Source organism: Callorhinus ursinus, unplaced genomic scaffold (assembly GCF_003265705.2).
Source record: "Callorhinus ursinus isolate GAN/ISIS: 27379988/994484 unplaced genomic scaffold, GSC_fseal_2.0 scaffold6, whole genome shotgun sequence".
NCBI classification, from domain to species: Eukaryota; Metazoa; Chordata; class Mammalia; order Carnivora; family Otariidae; genus Callorhinus; species Callorhinus ursinus.
In genome coordinates, this window is record NW_027397068.1 from 29,316,068 (window position 1) to 29,335,407 (window position 19,340).

At 36.3% G+C, this 19,340-nt stretch overlaps 1 protein-coding gene across 4 annotated transcripts in view; it reads left to right on the forward strand.

The window, feature by feature from the left end:
• FIG4 (FIG4 phosphoinositide 5-phosphatase) overlaps positions 1-19,340 on the forward strand; it is a 127,791-nt gene that overhangs the window by 20,051 nt on the left and 88,400 nt on the right. For all 4 annotated transcript variants that reach the window (XM_025863792.2, XM_025863817.2, XM_025863802.2 and 1 more), the window contains exons 4-8: positions 3,849-4,005; positions 7,756-7,806; positions 12,637-12,785; positions 16,188-16,316; positions 18,629-18,729. In XM_025863792.2, the coding sequence (XP_025719577.1) occupies positions 3,849-4,005; positions 7,756-7,806; positions 12,637-12,785; positions 16,188-16,316; positions 18,629-18,729 (587 nt within the window). The remainder of the gene's footprint in view (positions 1-3,848; positions 4,006-7,755; positions 7,807-12,636; positions 12,786-16,187; positions 16,317-18,628; positions 18,730-19,340) is intronic.

A 19,340-nucleotide genomic window follows, 5' to 3' on the forward strand; every position in this document is an offset into this window, starting at 1 on the left:
GGGGCAGAGGGAGAGGGAGAGAGAGAGAATCCAGCATGGAGCCCAATGTGGGGCTCATTCTCACAACCCTAAGATCATGACCTGAGCTGAAATCAAGAGTTGGATGCTCAACTGACTGAGCCACCCAGGTGCCCCTGGTTACCTGTGGTCTTCACTAGACTTAGCTCTGTGACCATCCCAGCCCCTTTTGGTACATAGCTTCAGGTTTATGGCCTTTTTCTGCCAATGTCACCTGTCAGAGGATAGTCTTTTTAAGCTGCTAGTATGTTGAGGGGGAGTGGTAAAATAAGTATCCTTGTAGCCGACTAAGTGGTGGACTCAGTTGTTATTTAAAGCAACACCCTTAGAAATGGATTGCAGATCCAAGATAATAATGAAGACAACAACAACAAAGTATGAGCCTCAGGCTAGTGAGGAAGCAGTAGATGTGGTGTTAGAGAGTCACTTTGGTTCTAGAGGGCTCTGTTGTGCAAAGGTCCTATGTACCTTGTGGAGGTTTTTCATGTTTCTCTGCCAGAGTGCTATTCTCCCTGAAAGCTTTTAAGATAATGACTAGCTGGCATGGTGACCCCTGAAGCAGGGATATTGCATTCTTCACTGTTGGTGGACTGGTGGGGTCCTCTCCAGCCACCAGCACGCTCACTACATCTTCTTACACTGCCTTTTTTTATGTACTTTGCTTGGTGTCCATTTCAAATGAAACAGCCTTCTCTACTTGGAGAGAGACAAATCACTTTTTCATGATGACTGTCATCTTGGCTTCTTGGAAGTACTCAGTGAAATTGGTCTGGGGTCAGAAGTACACAGAATGAAGATGAAAAAACTTGTTCTCATTTTAGTGTGTTAAAGTGATGAATAGGCTAACTCCTGGCAGGTGTCTGTGCCATACTAAAGTCTTTTAATTGTTGGCTATCTTTAATAGGAACCTTTTAAAAAAGAGAGCGACAATTCCCATTGGTAGTAAAAAGGAAGAAGAAAATAATTTCATTTATAATAAGCTGAAGACATTTGTGCTGGTAGAAGAGTCTCCTTTGTGCAATATATTTGCTTCCCTTTATTCAGATTATGAAGAGAAAGGTAGAATGGTATAAATAGTCTTGAGCTAAAAACATAAAATTAAAATTCAGTTGGAATGTAGGTTGAGAAATTATTGCAGAGATTTTTTTTGTATAAAAAGTAAGTATAACAAAAATAAAAGGAAAACTCATTCATTTTGGAAATATTTATTATTTAAGCCCTTGAGTGTTTTTATGCTGCTTCCAAGGGCTTTATTTTTATAAGTTTTATCCTTCTAAAAGGATAGCTTTTTTCTAACTTGCTTTTAATGAGATTGTCATCAGCTTTTTTCCTCCCTATTCCTGTGTCCTTTATCTTTAATCAGGGAATTTTTTGCTAGTCTCTAAGGCAAAGAAAGGACTAAATGAACATTTTTAAAGCAGTTTGTGCTTTGTGGGTCTCTAAAATACAAGTATTTTTCACTATTTTAACGACATCTTTTCCTCAGTAGTCTGGCTCGTAAAATCCTTGAGGCATCTTTTTCTTACATATTTTAGCTCATTTATGTTAATATAGTCAATTACTAGTTTCCTCTTTTTGTCAGCTGAGAACAAGACACATTGGGAATTTGTCACTTCTAGAGCAAAAATTCATAGCATCAGGATCCTGGCTCAGACTTTATAGAATATAACATTCTGAGAGAAACAGAGAGAGAGTGCAAGGGTGCATGAGCACATGCACACACGCACATGAGAAAGTTAGTTTTGAAAGATAGTTATGCTAGATATAAGATTCTTGGTTGACAGGTTTTTTTCTTTCAATGCTTTGAATATGTTATCCCACAGCCTTGTGGCCTCTAATGTTTCTGATGGAAAGTCAGCTGTATGATTTTATCTGACTCAACATATGAGTGAGCTAGGGTGAGGGCAATGCAGACTCAGTATTCTTGACCAGTCCTGCTGGGGTAGAGCCTCCACTTTATGAGTAGGAGTTGGGGAGAAGAAGGAAGCCTCTGATCCCAGAGGGGCTTGCCTGGGAATAGAGTTCCAGTTAACACTGAGCTGGAGACAGATGAGACATTCTGGTGGCCTGCACCTTCTGAGCAGGAACCGTGGCCTTAGACTGAGAAGTGGGGAGAGAAGGGAAAGCACTATCTTCTTGGCTACTTCTGCCGGGAGTAGATATTCTGTCACACTGGACTGGGAGAGAAGCAGGTTATGACTCAGACACCACACACTTGCTGTTCTTACCAAGGTTTAGTAGGTTTTCTTGATTAAATATTTCTCCATTTGCTATATGCCATTAGGACAGTTCCCAGAAACTTCAGTTTTGTTTTGTTTTTATAAATTTCACCAGTTATGTTTGTTTTACTGGAGAGAAGTTCTGCTGGGCTCCTCATGTTGCCATTTTGGAAATGACCCCTACCCCCAAAGGGAGTTAGTTTTCACTCCCAAAACAAAAGTTATGGGAGCCAAAAATTTTTTAACCAAGACTATAGAGTAATTGGTGTGTTGCTGAGAACTTAGTGCTTCTGAACATAATACATATGGTCTTTCTTTAACCATGTGTTAAATGTACATTTGTGTACTCCAATGATTTGACATAAAATATAACTTTATAACTCTCCAACATTCATAAAAAGCTTAACTATCACAAATGATACTTGTGGAAGATTGCATGAAGGATGTGCAATTTACTGGATATATTGTTTGCTGAAACCATCCACTTTTCTGGGATCTGGCACCACCTCTCCTTGCTCCACCTAAGTCACTTAGTTATTGTATAAATGGCTTCCAGTGCAGTTTGAGTCTATAGCTTGGCAACTATTGATTGGTCCAGGGCTGGGCACCCAACCCAAGTTAGGCCAGTCAAAGTCCTTCCCTAGGAATTCTGGAGTTGAACTTGATAAAAAAAGTTGTTTCTTCCCAGTGAAGCTTTTGGATATAAAGCCTAGAACTATTAGGAGCTGTGTTTCCCACCATATCACCCAGAAATCGAGGAGGCTAGTCTGTGGAGAAAGACAAGAAGAGAGCACATGTTCAGAGATGCTTCTTGACTAGGTGTTTTTCTGAGGCCCAACCATATTGTTGCCTTTTGGTGTCATGGATCACCTCAGTATGCTTAATATAAATTTCTTTTTTTTAAAGCTGGCTCAAGTTGGGTTTTGCCACTAGTAATCAAGAGTCTGTGTAGTTTGTTCTAACTTTTGAGTTATCCCAAAGTATGTTCCTCAGAACATTTATTCATTGGTTAATTTCTTTTTAAAAAATAGGATGAGGTTCCATGATTAAATGAATCTAGAGAGGTGGTTAATCTTTATCCCCCATTGAGGTTCACAGTGCATGTTAGCACAGTTCTGTAAGTTTCTGAGAACCTATTTGGTTTTCTGTTTGTTTTTATAGACTTTTTACTAGTATACATATTGATTTATTTTACATGTATATTACAGTCTTAGCCATTTTTAAGTGTACAGTACAGTAGTGTTAACTATATGTGCCTTGTACAACAGATCTCTAGGACTTTTTCATCTTGGGAAATGAAACTCTATACCTATTAAATAACAACTGCCCTTAATCTTGTGTATGTTTTTGCTTAAAGCATCTCAATCCTATTTGGAATGAGACTAAATATAAAAGAATGAATGAAATAAAGTTGTTTAGAATGATATTTTTTAAGTGAGATAAATGTCAGTATAGATATTCCTAGAGATTATAATATGACTGAAAATTTGTATAGCTTTAAATCATAGAAATAAAGTAGGAAATGTGTCAAAGATCTTCTACCTTCCAAATATGTATCTAAAAGCATTACTAAGTATAGGAAACATTATATTTGTCTCTCTTTTTGTGTAGGTTTTGTCAGGTTTTTAGAAGGCTATTACATTGTGTTAATAACTAAAAGGAGGAAGATGGCAGATATTGGAGGTCATGCAATATATAAGATTGAAGATACAAATATGATCTATATACCTAATGATTCCGTACGAATTACTCATCCTGATGAAGCTCGGTATGTAGTGGTGGTAGCTTCTGTTTGTTTGTTTTTTTTCTTTTAATGTGATAGACCAATTAGAAGACAAAATATACTCAAAAGATTATAGATATTATGTTAAAAATGTAAAATACTAGCTCAGAATTCTATAATTTTGTTCAAGGTCTATTATAAAGCTCCATTATAACATCGATTTAAGTGAAAATCAGCAAAAGCTGCTAAAGCCATTAGGTGAGATGTTATCATTGAGGAACAGAATATTCACTCAGTCTCAACATATACTCCACGAATCTCTTTATTTACAAAGAGAAAAATGGCAAACATAATTACCCAAATGTTCAAACTTAGCATCACCAATAATGAGAGAAAACTGACATTATTTGCCTCTCAATATGAAGCAGCAGGAAGGACACAGATTACCTGTGTAGTTTTCTTGCTAAAAATATATATTTTTTTGTTTTATTATGCTGTGCTTACCACAGTGAGTGCAGTTACCATCTGTCACCATACAACGTTATTATAATATTATTAACCATATTCCCTGTGCTGTACTTTTCATGCCTGTGACTTATAATTGGGAGCTTGTACCTCTTAATCCCCTTCACTTACTTCACCCATCCTCCCCTCTGACAATACTTCGCTAAAAACATTTAACCTAAATCTAAGCATGGGAAATAATCAGACAAATCCATCCTTGTGGGATATTCTGTAAGACAACTGGCCTGGACTCTTTAAAAATGTCAATGTCATCAAAGACAGAAAAAGCCAAAGGACTGCTAGATTTTAGAACAGGCATGACAACCAAATGCAGCACCTGAATATCTGTTGGATCCTGGATTAAAATGTATAACTGAGGCATGTATGCACACCCACACACATAGGTGTAAAGAACTTTATGGGGACATTTTGTATATGGATAATATACCAGGTGATAGTGAATCAATATTAAATTTTAAGTGTAAAAATGATAATCTACTTTAAGAGATTTTGTTTTTTCATATTTAGGAGTGAAGTGTCATCATGTCTGCTACTTACTGAAAATGGTTTAGGAAAAGAAAATGGAACTTGTGCATTTAAAGAGAGAGAATGTATATGTGTGTGAGAGAGATTTAATAGTGAATTCAGATGAAGGACATCCTGGAATTTATTGTACTGTTTTTCCTTCCAATTTTTCTGTAGATTTGTTTGGAGGAAAATTATTGGAGCCTTGGGAATGTGGGAAAAGTCTATTAAGTTGATAAAGAGTAGAATTGATTTATTTTAATACATAAATATATTTATTATAAACATAAGGGTTGAAACGGAACAAAGTTAGGCATGCTTATTAGTTTTTTTCCTTTTTTAGTAATTTTTTTTTTAAGGAAGAGAGAGTGGGGGAGGGGCAAAGGGAGAGGGAGAGAAAATCTCAAGCAGGCTCAACCCCCAGCATGGAGCCCAACATGGGGCTCAATCTCATGACCTTGAGATCATGACCTGAGCCAAAATCAAGAGTTGGATGCTTAACTGACTGAGCCATCCAGGTACCCCTTATTAGTTTTTAAGTTTAGATTTTAATTATACTCTGTACTTTTATAGTGTTGTTCTAGATACACAAACCAAAATTTAAAGGTGGTGTGGCTCTCTTGCTTAAGGCCCTCTTAGATTGTAGATTTTGGACTCTGGTGATACTGTCTTTGATGATATTTGGAAGTGGGGTTGTTAAAAAATAATCTGTTTCATAGATGAAAATAAGAATTTAATAGATAAAATGGTCCTTTGTCTTACACTAACTGAAAAAATTATATCTCACATAGTTTACAGGCAGGCATGGTATATTAACTAAAATTGAATTAGGTACTCCCCAAAGAAAATAAAAACTTTGATTTGAAAAGATACATGTACCCCAGTGTTTATTGCAGCATTATCTGTAATAGCCAAGATGTAGAAACAGCCCAAGTATCCATCAGTAGATGAATGGATAAAGAAAATGTGGTACACACACACACACACACACACACACACACACAAATACACACAATGGAACATTAGTCATAAAGAGAAAGAGCTCTTGCAATTCATGACAACATGATGGACCTAGAAGGTATTATGCTAAGTGAAATAAATCAGACAGAGAAAGACAAATAACATATGATTTCATTTATATGTGGAATCTGAAAAACAATACAAATAACAAACCAAAAAACAGAAACAGACTCATGAATACAGAGAACAAACTGGTGGTTGCCAGAGGGAAGGGGTGGGAGGATGGGCAAAATAGGTGAAGGGAATTAAGAAGTAGGAACTTTCAGTTTCTTTCAACTTCATGAGGATGAAAAGTACAGCATAGGGAATATAGTCAATAATATTATAATAATGTTTTATTGCAACAGATGGTAAGTATACTTATTATGGTGAATATTGAGTAATGTATAAAATTGTCGAATCACCATGTTGTACACCTGAAACCAATATGACATTTTTTTGTCAACTATACTTCAGTAATAAATTTTTTTAAAACAGTGAATCAGACTAGCACATATGAATCCAAGGGATGGGAAAAAGTTGAAAAGGTTTATATTATTTATAAACCTCATCTTTATGATTCTTTAGCCAGGAGTAGTAAAACAAATTATGTTGTTCTATGTAGTGATTTGACTTTCTTTAGAGAGTGAAATTATTTTAGGATTAATACTGTGTAGCACTGGACATTATACAGAATAAGATAAAATTATATTAATAGCTTGTTATAGGTAGACTGAAGTACTATTACTAGATAGGTAAAACTTTTAACATATTTATAAAACTATATAATATAATAATTCATTTAAGTAAAAAGATTTGGTGGGGTGCCTGGCTTGCTCGGTTGGAAGAACGTGTGACTCTTGATCTCAGGGTCATGAGTTTGAGCCGCATGTTGGGTGTAGAGATTACTAAAAAAATAAATAAATAAATAAAGATTTGGTAAAATATTAGGAAATAAAATACAGTACTACTAAACATTTCATACATAATGACAAGTTGAGGTTATTCCTGCCACGCATGGTTGTATCAACACTGGAAAATTTTGCTAGAGCAGTTCACTACATTAAAATATTGCTGGGAAAAATTATGATCATCTTAATATTTGTAGAAAATATATTTGACAAATTCAGTACCCATTTGTGATCAAAAGTCTTTAAAAAGTTGAAGGAATATGAAAGAAATGTTAACATTTATTAATCCTGAGGGGTAGATAGGCAGATATTTTATTCTGTACATTTTTTTCAGTTGCAAACTTTGCAATTTAAAATTATGGTTTTTGTAAACATCTTTGCTTGTTTTTGCTACTCTCCTCTCCAACCTCACAGCATTTACAAAGCACATAATAGTAACAAGAACATTGTTTACTTCTTGCCCCGAGTCTAAGTTACCCACACATGTAAGTGCATGACTTTCCTTCTTTGGCATAATCAGTGATGAGGAAATGGTCAAACTGTAAAGTTAAGGGACTCTGAAGGCACAATCAACAGACTTAGAAATTACTTCAGATGAAATCCCTACTGCAGTTCTGGATTGAATTCTCAGTTTTTGGGTTTTTTTAATATTTTATTTTTAAGTAAACTGTACCCAACATGGGGCTTGAACTTAACCTCGAGATCATCAGTTGCATGCTCTACCGACTGAGCCAGCCAGGAGACCCTGAATTCCTCAGTTTTAATGAGAGCATTTACAAGTGTAAACGTCTATGTCAAGCTATGAAAAAATAATAGTATTGTGTGACTGTGATATGCTTTTTTTTTTTTTTTTTAGGTATCTACGAATCTTTCAAAATGTGGACCTATCTAGCAATTTTTACTTTAGGTAAGTTTGAACTTAGTTTTTCTCCTGACAGGAGAAATGTATTTATATTATTTTCCAGGGTGGAAAAACAGAATCAGAGGACACAGTGGTACTTCCTCTATTTTTTTTATCGGCCAAATGATTTCATCTAAAAACATAAAGATAAAGGTATTTCTTCCTTTTAAAAATCTGATGTTTGAATATTGAAAGGACAAATTACAGGGGAATTATTCTCAGTATAAAAATCATCTTTGTTTTAGGTAGGATTTTAATGAAATATTCTTGTATTGTAATTTTTAATTACAAAAATGAAATTTGCATTCAGTTTCTAATACAGAGTTTTAACAATTTCACAGATTATTTTAGTTAACAATCTAGTAAAATTAGGTAAAAATAAATCCATAATAGAAAGAATTGTTATAATACCAACATACCGCTAATGAGCGTGTAAATTAATAGTTTTCCTGAAGGGGAATGTGGCATAAAGTATTTATGAAAACATATCCTAAGAAAATAAATTAGGAGAGAAAATATTAATTCCTACTTATAAAGAGACATTTATAGCTTCTCTATTTATGATAGTCCCAAACCAGCAAACCAGCCAATTCAGGGACAACTCAAATACCAGTAACTGAATGATGGGCAAGTAAATTCTAACAGCGCATTAAGTATTATACCACCACTGATGTGACCAATATGTAGGCCTAGGAGATGCAGTTATTGTGCTAAATGGAAAATTCTATCAGCTGTAATATCCAAGCTAAAAACGGAGAACACAAAATAGCATGTACCAAAAAGGACTTGAGTCCCAAGGATCAAACAAGGGCTTAGAGTGTAGTAGCTATTGGTGCTGTGCACTGATGGGGTACTTGCATTATTTTAAATTTATTTTTAAATTGTTTCTACAGTTAACCATTTATTTATCTGTGAAATAAAGAAAAACATGTTTACTATATAGAATGGGTTATGTCTTCATTGTTGTGAAGCTGAAGGAAGTTCATTATTTTAACAGTGGTCTAATGAACGGTTCCTAAAGAAAGAATTTTCACTTTCACAAATGTTTGTTGAATGTTTATTTCCATTATGTTTATCTCAGTCATCTGCTTTTCTGTCTTTATGGCTTCATTTTATGTGTATAGCATCTGCAAGTTGTTACTGAAACTTGGTGGTACTGTTAGAAATGGTTTTCTCCACGATTTCAACTTCATTTGCATCCTCATACTGAGCTCTGGGATCAAGTCATCCCAGAAGTAAAAGTATGTCAGTTATGGTTTTTGTGTCTCATAAGTAAGCTTAAAAAAGGATATACTACATTCTAAAGATTAGGCTGGAATAAAGCAATTATTCTAACTAGGAAAAATTGATATTTAAAAAAGTTAAAAATCAACATCCTCCCCCCCTGCCGCCTGTTGCGATATTATTGACATATAACGTGTAAGTTTAAGGTGTACAGTGTGATGATTAGATACACATATGTATTGTGACATATTACCACAATAAGGTTAGTCAACACCTCCATCCCCTCACATAATTGTGTGTGTGTGTGTGTGTGTGGTAAAAACATTCAAGATGTACTCTCAAGAGACTTCAAGTTATAATTCATTAATGTTAATTACAGTTACCATGCTATGCATGAGATCCCCAGATACTATTTATCTTATAGCTGGGAGTTTGTACCATGTAACCAACATCTTCCAATTTGTCCCACCCTACCCTTTTCCCGTGCCCCAGCCCCTGGCAACTACCATTCTACTTTCTATTTCTATGAGTTTGGCTTTTTTAGGTTCTGCATAGAAGTGAAGAACATATAGAAATAATTAGACTTATTTCCCTTAGCATACTGCCCTCAAATTCCATCCCATGTTGTTGCAAATAGCAGGATTTCTTTCTTTTTTTATGGTTGAGTAATATCCTATATCCATTCATCTATTGCTGGACTCTTAGGATGTTTCCATGGCTTGGCTTTTGTGAATAATGCTTACAGTCAACAGGGGGCTGCAGATATCTCTTCAAGAGGGTGATTTCATTTCTTTGGGCTATATACTCAGAAGTGGGACTGCAGGATTATATGGTAGTTGTATTTTTAAAATTTTTAAGAACCTCCATACTGTTTTCTATAGTGGCTGCACCAATTTTCATTCCCACCAACAGTGCACAAGGGTTCCTTTTTCTCCACAGCTTAGCCAACGCGTGTCTCTTATCTTTTTGATAATAACCATTATAGGAGGTATGATTTGCTATCTCATTGTGGCTTTAATTTGCATTTCCCTGATGTGATGATGAACATTTTTTCACGTATCTGTTGGCTATTTTCTTTGGAAAAATGTCTATTCAGGTCCTTTGCCCTTTTTTAATTGGATTTTGGGGGTTTTTTGTCGTTTGTTTTGTTTTGCTCTTGAGTTTTATGAGTTCCTTATGTATTTTGGACATTAACTCCTGATCAGATAGATGGTTTGTAAATATATTGTCCCTTTACATAGGTTGCCTTTTTATTTTAACTTTTTTTCCTGTGCAGAAACTTTTTAGTTTGCTTGTTGTCCCACTTGTTTATTTTTGCTTTTGTTGCTTGTGTTTTTGGTGTCATATCCATAAAATCTTTGCTAAAAGCAATGTCAAGAGCTTTTCCCCTTTGTCTTCATCTAGTAGTTTTATAGTTTTTGGTCTTATATTCAAATATTTAATCCATCTTGAGGTAATTTTTGTGAATGTTGTGAAGACAAGGGTCCAATTCATTCTTTGCATATGGGTACCCAGTTTTCCCAGCACTATTTATTGAAGAGATTATCCTTTCCCCATGTGTCTTCTTGGCTCCCTTGCTAAATAGTTGACTCTCTATGCATGGGTTTATTCTGGGCTTTCAGTTCTGTTCCACTGATCTATGTGTCTGTTTTTATGTCATGCTACTTTGAATTCTGTAGCTTTGTAAAAAAGTTGGAAATCTGAAAGTGTGATGCCTCCATCTTTGTTCTTTCTTAAGATTGCTTTGGCGATTAGGATTGTTTTTTCTATTTCTGTGAAAAATGTTATTGGAATTTTGATAGGGATCTATGGATGGCTTTGGGTAGTATGGACATTTAAACAACATTAATTCTTTTGCTCTATGAACATGAGGTATCTTTCCATTTTTTTGTGTGTCTTCAGTTTATTTCCTCAGTATCTTATAAATTTTCAGTGTAAAATCTTTCTCCTCCTTGGTTAAATTTATTCCTAAGTATTTTATTTTTTTGATTTATTGTAAATGTGATTGAAAAGTCAATGTCTTAATACAATATTTATCCCTGAGATTAGATGCTAGTAAAATTAATGGCTCCATCTAGCAAATATGGTAAAATTGAATTTCACAAATGAACCAAATTAATTTCAGTCAAATTATATGAATAAATTAAAGAAGAAATAATAATTGAAATAATATGTAAGTCTCCAGGCAAAATTGTAACCACCTTGAAATATTATTAAAGTACTTTATGAATTTGTGTAAATCTAAAGAATTCTAGATACCTTCTGAAATTCTGTGCTAAAATGTATAGCTAGAGATACTTTAAAAATTATTAATTATGTGAAATCAGGATTGTAAAATGGGTTTCTTTTGGCCTCAAGGCCAAATTTTATTTGCAAAGACTTATAACTTTTTGGATGGTTGTTACTCTCCTACAAGATGTTTTATCGTAATGGCTTGTATTGATTGCTTATTCCTGTTTTATTATGAAGTCAGTTATGGTACTGCCACTAATAATTAATAGAATTATTTTTGTTCATATGTAAACTAGAGTACAGACCGTGCACTATTAGATATTGTGGATATTGTAACATCTATGGAATTCCATTCAGATATGTATGAGAGTGTGACCCCTTTACACAAGGCTGTGAAGTTAGAGTGATTTCACTGTGAAGCAAAAACTGCAAATTGCAAGTCAGTGAATGTTGATCATTCACATTGTATTGTATATTTCTAATTGTGCAAATGCCTAAGTCATGCAATAATTTTTTTAATTGAAGCATAGTAGACATACAATATTATGTTAGTTTCAGGTGTACAACATAGTGAGTTGACAATTCTTTATATTTCTCAGTGTTCACAATGATATAATCATCTGTCATCATACAACATTATTACGGTATTGTTGACTATATTCCCTGTGCTGTTCTTTTCATCACTGTGACTTATTTTATAACTGGAAGTTTGTACCACTTGATATCCTTTACCTGTTTTGCCCATCCCCCATCCCCTCCCATCTGGCAACCACCAGTTCTCTGTATTTGTGGGTTTATTTCTGTTTTTTTTGTTTGTTTGTGTTGGTTTTTAGATTCCACATATAAGTGAAATGGTGCAGTATTTGTCTTTCTCCGTCTGACTTATATGACTTATATATCACTGACTTAATGCCCTCTAGGTCCATCTATGTTGTTGCAAATGGTAAGAGCTCATTTTTTTAATGGCTGAGTAATATTCCATTGTATAGATATACCACATCTTCTTTATCCATTCATCTATCAGTGGACACTTAGGTTGCTTCCATATATATATCTTGATTATTGTAGATAATGCTGCAGGAAACATAGGGGTGCATATATCTTTTCAAATTAGTGTTTTTGTTTTCAATGGGTAAATACCCAGAACTGGAATTACTGGATGTGTAGTATTTCTATTTTTAATTTTTTGAGGATGTAGTGATTTTTAAGTTTCTAATTATATTCATGGTTTACTGTGTTTTATAGTGTTTATTTGAATAGTTTTGCTTCCAAGTAATTGAACAGGTGCTAATGTGGTTCAGTTTTTAATTCCATATAGGAGCCAAGACTGAAATATGTTTTGCTTTTATAGTTCTTACTAAGTTTCAGTTATGTTCTCAGTTACAGCTATGATTTGTCCCACTCACTTCAGTATAATCTCACTGTCTTGCGAATGCCCCTGGAGATGTTAAAGTCAGAAACAACCCAGCCTCGCCAGGAGAGTTTCGACATCTTTGAAGATGAAGGATTAATTACACAGGGTGGAAGCGGTAGGTGGTTTTCAGCACATCTAATGTAGGTTAATACAGCATCCGTGAAATGGCATCTCATTAAATTAACTCACATTTCCTTCATATTTCTCTGTCCCTTATTGCTCTGTGTCCTTATATGAGGTTGTTTTGGATATATAAACTTGACCAATTCATTTTTATAGAACTCATTAATTATGATGTGATTTCATTTGTGGGCCAGCCAGAAAATTGTATGCTGACATTTCCTAGCAAATATTCATGTATTTTTAATGGAATACATTTAGGTCTAGGCTTTTGGTGAAGTTTGAATGGAGAATTGGTTTTTTTGAATATTGGAGAATACACACCACCACCTTATTTTCCTTCATAGAGAGTTTTGGCAAAGATTCACCATGGATTATCTCTTGCATCCTAGAAATTTACTACAATATCTCTAATTCTTATAAAAACTCTGCTCAGTTGGTATGATGCCACTTTTAAAGAAATAAAGACTAAGTAGGAAACTGAGGCGTAGAGATTAAGATCACATGGCCAATGTGCCAAGGAACCAATGCAGCGGGTCAGAGGTTGTTCTTATTTTGATTGGTCCCAGCTTGACCCAGGTGTCCCTCACAGGCCTTGCTTCTGTTAGGACCACTGTAGGATCACTGCAGAACCACATGTGGGGGTCATCCTGGAGATCCTAAATGAACCCGTCACACAACAGGATGGTTACCTTTTATCCCTAGATTTTTGGGTTGGCCTAGAACTTTAAAGCCTGAGGCATTGCTAAAATGAATGTTGGGAAGGAATCATTTCAGACTTAAAGCTGTTTAGCTGACTTGGATATACTTTGGAAACATGGTAGGTCAATAATGTCTTGGGCACCTTGCTCTGTGCAACCTGAATAATAGTGATGACAATGTGGGTGCAGAGTTAGCATGTAATATAAAGTTCCAAAAGGTTTGTCCTTGCAGTACTCTCAAAAAGCCTGTGCTCTCTTAGCATTTTGCCAAAGGTTCTTTTTTTTTTTAGAAGATTTTATTTATTTATTCATGAGAGACAGAGGCGGGGAGAGAGAGAGAGAGAGAAGCAGAGGGAGAAGCAGGCTCCCAAGGAGCAGGGAGTCCGATGTGGGACTCGATCCCAGGACCCTGGGATCATGACCTGAGCCGAAGGCAGATGCTTAACCATCTGAGCCACTCAGGCGCCCTGCCAAAGGTTCTTGTTCACTCTAAGAAAACTTAGAGTGTTACTTAAACTGGATGCTATCCCTGGCATTGCCCTTAATCTATTAGATTAACTGTCCCTTGCACTAAGGCCAAACTCAGTGCACCCTCCCTGCCTCAGAACCTAAATTTGCCCTGGTTTAGACTCCCAAATTGTAACCTATACTACTAGAGACAGGTGGAGATCAAAATAATTTGTGCCTAAATATTTGCTTGCATCGTTTCTTCTAAATATCCCACTTAGGAATAGAAAAACTAAAGGTATTACTAAATTTGCACTGGATGTCATCACAAATCTGAATTTGAATATTTGTTCTGGAATCTGAATTAAGCCTCTAAAAGCTACTTAATTTTTTTACTATCTCTGGAGCAGTTCTACGTGATGGATATGAATAACAGTGTGTATTAGGTTTTTATAGCTGCTATAACAAATTAACAACAAACTTAGTGACTTAAAGCTAGACAGATTAACTGTTACAGAAGTCAGAAGTCCAAAATAGGTCTCAGTGGACTAAAATTAGCGTGTTGGCAGGGCTGCGTTCCTTTTTTGAGACTGTGCAGACATTTTCTTGCCATTCCATCTTCTAGAGACTGCCCACGTTCCCTGGCTTCGGGCCTCTCCCATGTTCAAAGTCAGTAATGGCCAGCCGAGGCTTTTCTTTCATTACATCACTCTGATACTTAACATTCCTGTTTTCCTCTTTCACTTACAGATGATGACCCTGTGATTACATTGGGCCCACCTGGATAATTCAAAATACTCTCCCAATCTCAAGGTCATCTGATTAACAGTCTTAGTTCCATCTGCAAATTTAATTCTTCCTTGCCATGTAACATAACATATTCACATGTTTTAGTGATTAGGACATAACATCTTTGGGGGGGCACTATTCTTCTATCACACAGGGGGAAACTGATAGGAAACAGAGTGAGGGTAGAAGATAGAGGGGTAGGTAGAAAAGGAAAATAATACATTTTTTAAAAAGTCTCTACTATGTCAGGCAGTGCACTTTGCATGTATTATTTAATCTGAACCTATCTCTGAGGTGAATAGTAGTATCATTGTTTTAGAGTTCAGAAAATTGAAGTTCAGAGATGTTAAATAACTTGCCAGAGGTGACAGAGACTAGTAAATGGCAAAGACAGGACTCTAGTTCTTGTGTGTACTATTTGTGCTCTGTGTAAAGCATTGAAAGGGCAGAGAAGGTTCAGTTTTTAGGAATCAAACCAAGTGTATTTGACACAGTATATAAACACTTAACATACCATGTTTTGAGCAGAAAAATAGCCTGCTATCCAGAACTGTTACAGTCATTTTTTAAAAAAATATTTATTTATTTATTTGAGAGAGAGAGAGAGAGAATGGGCATGAACAGGGGGAGGGGCAGAGGGAGAAGGAGAGAAATCCTCAAGCAGATTCCCCACTGAGCTCAGAGCCTGGCCCAGGGCTCGATCTCAGGACTCTGAGATCATGACCTGAGCTGAAATCAAGAGTTGGACACATAACCAACTGAACCACCCAGGTGTCCCACTGTTACAGTCTTTTAAGCCATAATCATAAATACACTTATTTCTTATTTTGCCCTTTATATAAGTTTTGTAAAAGTCATCAATGTTTAATAAACGTATCTGGATCGTTGAAATGATGTTTGATGAAATTAATTTCTTCATATAGAAAAAGCCTGATATGGTAATAACTACCACTTACAGAAGTATCAGTAAGGCACCAGGCTTGTTTGAAGCACTTTGTGTGCATTACCAACCTTACCATCTTTACAACAACCACGTGATACAGGTACAGATGAGGAAATGGGCACTGAGGCAGTAAGTAACACTCTCGGTCACAGCTGTCACCCTGCTGACGAGAGTCAGGGCCCGTATTTGGACCCAGGCACTTGGACCCAGGAGCAGTGCTTCCAGCCGCTGCCCAATGCTCTCTCTCAGCCTTAGTCATGTATTTGTCCATGTGTCCTTAATTTCCCTCTCGTTTACTTTCCTCTTAGGTTAAAAAACTCTCACAAATCAGAAAAATGTGTTTATTCTCTTACTTTGTACAGAATCAGCGCAGTGTTCTGGGTGATAATATGGGTTATATCCACTGAAAATGGCAATTCTATTAATCAGGCATTTTATTTTGAAGTTAAAAACAAAAACTTAAAGATGAATATAGACCAATTTCCTTATATTTCTGGTACCAACTTTTATTTTTCAGGTGTATTTGGGATCTCTAGTGAGCCTTATATGAAGTATGTGTGGAACGGTGAACTTCTGGATATAATTAAAAATACTGTGCATCGTGACTGGCTGTTGTATATTATTCATGGGTTCTGTGGGCAGTCAAGTATCCTTTTTTAAAAAAAACTAAGGTATATATTATTAAACTTATGCTGTATCAATCTGTAGAAGACTGTATAGGAATTATAAGATTGTTAATTACCGTTCTGTGCACCCAGCAGGAAAACTTACTGATGATATCAGATAGGGGAAATACAAAGAGGAATGCAGATCATTTGACCAGATCTCTTATGTACACAGAAAGATAAACATCAGGAAAGAAAATCTATGTGCACAGGAAGTGATATAGGCAATAAGTATCATTCATACCTGAGAGGAGGCACAGAATCACTGATGGGTGGGGAGGATGGGGCAGGCTCATAGGAAAAAGCAGGCTTGGCCTGGGCTCTAAACAAAAGTCAGACCTTAGCAGGAAGCAGGGAGCAAGCTCCTAGGTGGGGAAAGCACCATGAGTGTAGGGGTAGAAAAGTTCATGGGAGTGTTTTGCCTTGGGTATAAAATCCTTGGGAGGTACAATGTAGTGGGTTGTGGGGTCAGATTGCAATTCACCAGATTGCTTTGGTGGTCAGACTGCGTAAGCATTTTGGGTTTGGTGCCTGAACATTTGAAAGTTTTTTTCAAGAGGGTAATGTAGAGGGGAGTACTTAGAAAAGTTGAGTTGACAGCTATTTTCAAGCTGGATTAAATAAAATGAGACGAGAACAGGGGGCATGAGTTAGGAAAAGATTGCTGTGGTTCAGGCATAATGTGATAAAGCCCTAGATTGGAAAGGGACAAAAGAGATTAAATAGATGTAGGTTGAACCTTGGGTTAAGCTGATTTTGAGTTCAATTTTACAAATACTTTTTTCCTTTTATTTAGTTTCTAGCTATGGTTTAAACCTTTCCAGAAAGTGCTGTTATGCTATGAGGCTTAGAGAGGCAGTGTATACTTTCTAGGAGTAGTTTCCTGTCCCTTTTTGAGATCATGTAGGGCATTTGTACACCTAGCTTGTTTTCCAGTTGACATTCTTTCTTGTGTCTTAGGTTGTTTAAGGCCTATGGTGAAAACTTTAAAGGAGTGGTCGTTTTGAGATCATTCAGTGGGTAAACGTGATTACTGATATTTTTTTCTTGCACTAGAACATTTGGGAGGAGTGGGATCAAGGGGTATAGCCGGAGAGGTTAGTCCTAAAGAGGACTGGTGGTGCTTTCTTTCTGGCAAATGAGGAAGAAGAGAGGCTAGATGAAGACACAAAGGAAGCTTAAAATGAGGATGCGTGAGATTTATGCACCACACTTGCAAGTAAGGCCCGTTACTTTATAATCATTTCCAAGCAGTGAGTAGTAGTATCTGCTTGGTTTGTTCACTGAATAATGAGATTTGGCCCTGAATTACTTTTTCTGCTTCCAAAAGTGAAATGAACCTGGAAAGAACACAAGGTCTTCACCACCAAGGACACCAAGAAGAATGTGCTACAGTTTCTAATGGCGTTTTCCAAGAGGTAGTTCTAAACTATTTTGTATCATCAAGAGCTAACTCAGGGCCAGGCATATATTAAGCACAGTAAATGTTGGTGTTTTTAAAATAGCGAATAGCACCATGGATTATAATTTTAAAGCTCATTAGTTTAGATGATGAAACTAGTTTCCTAGTTGTCAAGCATTTAATGAATTCCAGAAGTCTGTATGGTGATAAAAGAAATTGCTATATATTCAGCACTCACTATAGGACAGGCACTGGTTTACACACATTACCTAACCTAGTCCTCCTAACCACCTCATAAAGTTCGTTACTTTACTTGTACTTACACCATTTTACAGAAGATGAAACTGAGGCTCAGAAAGCTAAATAAGGTGACATAATTGATAACCTGCATATCAGTTAAATAATTCACAGTGTTTAGTTTTCGCAATTAGGTGACAAATTTGGGTAACTTTTACAGTATTATACTTACTCCATTCCCTAAGTATTATATATTGCTTCATATTTAACCCCCTGTTAAATGACATATGCTCTCTTTGAGAGGTGTATGATCTCTGAAGACTAAAGAAGGATTAGTTGTACCCATTTACATCCTTTAGTTGGCAATAAGGAGAGACCAGATCTTCCCTTGGCCGCTAACCCTACGCCTTTTTACCATTTCCTCTGAAATTCATGGAAACCACTCCTTAGGGAGGCCTGTTTTTGCCTTAATACCTGCCTCATTTGGAAGAACAGTTAGACGCAATGCTGTTCCATTCTTGGGTAGAACTTTTTGATGTTCTTTAACCTTCCAAACAAGATATATTTAAATGCATATTTAAGGTCTAAGGATTCTCTTGGTGTGGTGTAACAGTTCGGTGTGAATGCTCAAACAGCTTTAACTTGATTTCTAAGAGCTGTTGATCTACGGACGACCAGTCTATGTGACTCTAATAGCTAGAAGATCCAGTAAGTTTGCTGGGACCCGCTTTCTCAAGAGAGGTGCAAACTGTGAGGTAAGGTGGAGAAGCAATGGCACTGCTGCCATCTTAACCTTTCACATCAACCTTGCTGACAGAGGAAGCCAAGTGGAAGTCAAGAGAGTGGCATTTCTTAGTTTGGGACATGATCAAGAGAATAATTAATGCTCCGGAGTATCTGAAACTTGTGAGGAATGTGACTAGTATACGGATGTTCTGAAAAATCAACTATCTTGGAGCCAGTTATGCATTGCCTTGGGGAGTTATGACTTGTCTCATGTTTTGGAGAATGAGCCATTTCTGTAAGATATGAAAAAATGTAGTGCATATTTAGTGTAGTGACTAAAATAGCAAAGCACCTCCATCAGAGGAGTAAGTGGAGGGGAGCACTCATTGGAAATGAATCCTTGATGAGAAGACAAGGTAGAGCGAGGTATGGAAGCCCCTTCCCCCCTTGCCTCTGCTTTAGTTTGGCTCCAGGGAGGCTCCTGTTCTGCTCGGCCCTGGAAAATAACCACAACAGAAGTCCTATCCTGCCACCAGTCATGTCATCTCCTCCAAATGTTTCATCTCTATTTGCAGTAGACAGCTTGAGTCTTATGCAGATGTGTGATTGGGTAGACAGACTGAGTGAGACATTGGGTTGG